At 45.5% G+C, this 4,720-nt stretch overlaps 2 protein-coding genes across 2 annotated transcripts in view; both read right to left on the reverse strand.

Annotated features, from left to right (window-relative positions):
* HOXB8 (homeobox B8) overlaps positions 1 to 352 on the reverse strand; it is a 2,351-nt gene extending 1,999 nt beyond the window's left edge. Inside the window, 1 exon segment of the mRNA XM_031064999.1 lies at positions 1 to 352. This exon segment is cut by the window's left edge and continues 2 nt beyond it. Coding sequence (XP_030920859.1) covers positions 1 to 151 — 151 coding nt within the window. The 5' untranslated portion in view covers positions 152 to 352.
* HOXB9 (homeobox B9) overlaps positions 1 to 4,720 on the reverse strand; it is a 25,470-nt gene that overhangs the window by 8,469 nt on the left and 12,281 nt on the right. The window lies entirely within an intron of this gene.

The raw sequence follows: 4,720 nt of genomic DNA on the forward strand, positions 1-4,720 counted from the left end.
GGGGCGGGAAGGTGCCCCCCGCGCCGGGGCCGTACACCACGGTGGGTCTGCCCCCCAGATCCTGCGCGAAGCCACAGTCATAGTAATTGGGGCGCAGGGAGTCGCCGGTTTTGTATTTGGAGAAGAGTGAGTTGACAAAATAGGAGCTCATTTTAATTTCAATTGCGTGGTTTTTCTCCCCTCTCTCTCTCTCTCTCTGTCTCTCTCGTCTTTTTTTTTTTTTTTTAAGCAGGCGGAAAAAAAAAAAAATTAAAATATATATTAAAAAAATCACCTCCACAACAAACCAGACCACGAGACTCTATTAGCAAAAAAATCTATGGTTTTTTTTTTTCTTGTCCTGTTTTTTTTTTCAAAGCAGGCGGCCAAAAAAAAAAAAAAATTAAAAAAAAAAAAATCACCCCCACAACAAACCAGAGCACGAGAATCTATTAGCAAAAAAAGAAAGCGCTAAGATGCTAAGCAACGACAGTTTGTGATTTCCAGGAATATAAAAGGAGGATATAATCAAAACTCTAAGCCTGCATGATATTGAATTCTTTCCTCCCCCCCCACCCCTAAAAAAAAAAAAAAAAAAAAATCGCCACTTAAAGAGTTCTCCCTTTACATTTCCAAGAAGAGATGCCAGTTCATAAACAGTTTTCAGTGATTTACTTCAGCGCAAATGAGTTGTTTCATATTTTGCAGTGTCTTTTCATGATCATTTGCATCTATTACCAAAACCTCATCCTATTGGCTTCTCCTTACTCCACACGGACTCTGCACCGCATGATTGTGAAAGGAAGAGTGTGGGAGAATAAAGAAGGAAAAGCGAGCGAGGGGGAGCGAGAGAGGGAGAGGGAGGGAGAGGGGAAGGGAGAAGGAGGTGGGGTGAATATACGGATTAAATATGTTTAACTACCTCCATTAATGAGGTACCGCTCGCCTCACAACAAATCACGTACCTAGACCACCCAAAAGATTGATTTTTGGGGAGTGTTGGAAAATTAAAGAGGAGCGCTCGCAGTCGTTAATTTGGAAATTTTAACGAGGCAGTTTTAGCCTTTTTAAATGTCAGGGTCGCTTTGGAAAACTGTAAAAGAACACGATTTAATTGCTACCAGTTTTAAAAGGTCCTATAAATGTAATTGGTATTTTAATACAAGTTATCAAATCATACAGCTTCTTATCCTAAACATATTTTAAAACAAACGAGGTAGTCATATTTAACATTTTAATGATCAATTTCCTTATTATTGATAAAGGTTTAACTATCGCATGAGGGGAATTGCGTTCGTAACGGCCCCAAAAAAGGCTGTAAACTGTTTAACAAACTATAAAGCGCCATAAAGCCGGGGATGTTGTTGTTGTTTATGCCGCACTCCATAAAAAGCCGCTCGGCTTTTACGAGTCCGCTCCTCCAGCGCCGTAAAACGCCCGAGCTTTCCGCGGGAGCCTTGCGCGGCCGCGGCCGGGCGCGGAGGTGTCAATATTGAATTAAAATCGTCGCGCTTTTTCATCTAGAACATCGGCTCCGCGCCGCTCGCCCTCGCTGCCTCCTCCTCCTCTTCCTCCTCCTCCTCCTCCTCGCCCAGGATGCGCTCGGGGATGACTCCAAACTCCAAATTTGAGGCTCCCGTCGCCCCCTCCCCTCCAACGCCCCCTCGCCCCCACAACTTCCACCTCTTTATTTCATGATTCTTCATTTCGGGATGCCAGCGCTGCAATTTTCCAGCGCCGGGAACACACAGGGGGTAGATTTGGAAATTCATTTCTCGCACTCAGCAAATATTACCCAGACGGTTCTCGGTTAATAACGATGCGAACCCTCCCAGCCCGAGCGCTGCCCCGAACCCCCAGAGCCCCCCGCCATTCCAGATGGGTTTTCCAGCCTTTCCAGCCTCTCTTTTCCATCTTTTCCACCTCAATTTGGTTTTTTTTCCCCTCGCTTTGCCCCGCCTGGGTTTGTGCTGTTTTCTCATCCCTTCCGTCCGAGAGGGGCTGGAGGCAAAAACTGAATTTTAGGAAGGTTCCCCTCCAGCTCAGGGACAAAATCCAGCCTCCACTGCAATAAAAAAGAGGGAAAAGTTGAAATATTTCAGTTTTTCTACCTTGGTTAGAAAAAAAAATGTTAAAAATCCTCAGTGGGGAAAGGCAGGGAGCGAAAGAAGGCAGAAAGGAAGAGGGGGGAAAAAAAAGAAAGAAAAGCAAGATAGCAACGGAATAAAACTTTAAAGGCATCCTTAGAGAAATAATTTAAGTAAATACGCTTCCTTTATTTTGTGCAGGGATAATTCCAGCCGAGCCTAAGAGCCTTTCCCAGTAATTATTGCTGCTGGAGCACTTGCAGCGCTCTAATTAAAGCTTTTCTCGCCCCTCTAAAAGACGAGTTAACATTTTCTTTTTTCTCCCCACTTTTATTGCCGATCGAGCGGATTTGGGTTTTCATAAAACCATCAAAAAAAAAAAAAAAAAAAAGCCCCGAAAATGGTGCGGAGAAGTAAACAGAGCTTTGGAACCTGGCAAAGGGGGGAATGCGGGAATATTCAGGGGAGAGAAAACAAAAAAATAAAATGAAAATGGGATGGAGTGGAAGTGGATTTAGGGCAGAAGTTTCTCCTCGCGTGCGCGCCCGAAGTTTGGGAAGGGGAAAAGGGGCAGGAACGGGGAAGTTGGGCTGGGAAAGGAACATTTTGCCCAAGTGCGGGAGGATTTGGGTGCTCCGGGAGCTCAGCGAAGCCCAGAAATCAATGGCTGATCCTAAATCATCGCCGCGCCGCGCTCGGCTCCCGATGAAAGGAAAATGTTTCCATTCCAAGGAAAACCGAGCGAGTGCGCGGGCTGGGTGTCGGGCAGAGATAATTTATAAATACCCAGCGGAGGGAAAGATTTATTGGGAATTCATAAGGCAAAAAAAAAAAAAAAATTAAAAAAACGGAAAGATCCTCAAATCCTTTCCTTGCTAAACCTCAAGTTTGCTCTGCTCTGCCTCTCGCCGAATGCACAGGGGCGAGATTTTTCTTCATTTCGCTCATTTCTTTCTGTTCGCGCTCGTATTTCACGTCGTGGCGATGAAACGGAGCCTCGAGATGCCGAAACTTTGCCTCTTGAAATAAGATTGCCCACCCTGAGCTGCTGCGTGTGGGTTGGAATTGTTCCGCCCTCACCCAAAATCTTGATTTTTTGGGAGCGGCGGGAGCGGTTTCTGGTGGACCTTGGGAGCAATTCTCAGTCAGGGAAAAAAACCCCGATTATACCAATTTGAAAGAAAACCCATCTTGAAATTATTGCCGCCGTTTGTAGGGGAAGAATTTACAGCATCTGAGTAATTTTTTTTTTTTTTTTTGCCTCGTAATTCTGAGGAATCAAAGGCCGAAATCAAAGTGAACTGCTGGAGTTAAAAGTTGACATTATTGCCGCCGCATCGGGGGTGTATTCCTATGTGCCCCAAACCGCCGTGGTTTAAGAGCATTTTGGGTTCATTTACTCGTTTGTGGCATTTAAAAAAATATATTTCTGAAGCTGTTAAAGCGAAGAATTCAAGCGAAGAGCATCAGCAGTGCCAAAAGATGGGGCGGCCACGCCAGAAATGAGTGTTCAACTTCTTAAAAAAACCAAATGCTCTTGTTTTGTTGCATGGTTGAGTTGGTTTTTTTTGTTTTATTTAATTTTTTTTAATCTTGCGGTGGCTGGGATTATAAAACACATAAAATATCGAGCGGGGGAAGCGCAGATCATCCTAACGGCCAAGAGGAAAAATATTGTCCCGGCTCTGCGCGTCCCTTTCTCCCCGAAATCTTCGAGCCGCTCTCTTTTTTCAACCCCGCCAGCGTAAATCTGCGGCCTTGGGGTAATTTCAGCTGTCCTCCCACCTCCGGAGCAGCAGAAAACAAAACCCGGCGCTTTTTTTATTCCCTTTTAAACCAACATTTAGCGGAGATGCGCGCCCCACCTCACCCCGCAGCTCGGCCGCCGCGTTGCCGCGGTGTTTTTCCCCTTCCCAGCCTCACATAATTTAGCCTGGATGAGAAAAAAAGAGGAGATGTAAGCTATAAAGCGGGCGAAGCAGCGATAATTAACCCAATATTTTACCTAATGGGATCAAGGTGTTCGCGCCCAGGGGGCGCCTCTAACGTGGAGCAACGGCGCCACCTCGCGGCCGCGCGCGGAACTGCAGCCGGAGCCTCCCCGGCGGGGGAAAAACCCCAAAAAAAGGGAAAAAAACATCAAAATAAAGAATTTTATCCTCGCTGGGAGGACAAAACAGCGCAAAAAAAAAAAAAAAAAAAAAAAGAAAAGAAAAAAAAAAAAAAAAAAAAGCGAAAAGGAAGGGAGGAGAGGGAGGAAAAGAGGGGGAAAACGAGAATGAGGGGTTTTTTTGTCGCCTCTCCGCCTCGCTGGAGTTTTCTCAAAGTGCGGCAATAAAAAAATAAAATTTGAAAAGAAAGAAGAGGCGAAGTGGGCTCGCTTTTGAAACGCGCTATTGTTTCAAATTCCGAGACGAAACAATTGGTCATTCTGCTGCCCGGGAGGCGAGGGGGGGCACGGCCGGGGCTGTAAAGTCATAAAGAGCTTCCCCAGCCCAGACGTCTCGCCAGAACTTCGAGTGTGCGAGCGCTGGGGGTGCCTTCTGTGCGTGCGTTGTTGTTGTTGTGTGCAGGCCTGGAATTGCTTTAAAGGAGAAAAAAAAAAAAGGTTAAAAAAAAAAAAAGGAAACAAAAAAAAAAAACAAAGGGAAACG

This window comes from Geospiza fortis, unplaced genomic scaffold (genome assembly GCF_000277835.1).
Source record: "Geospiza fortis unplaced genomic scaffold, GeoFor_1.0 scaffold1181, whole genome shotgun sequence".
NCBI lineage: Eukaryota > Metazoa > Chordata > Aves > Passeriformes > Thraupidae > Geospiza > Geospiza fortis.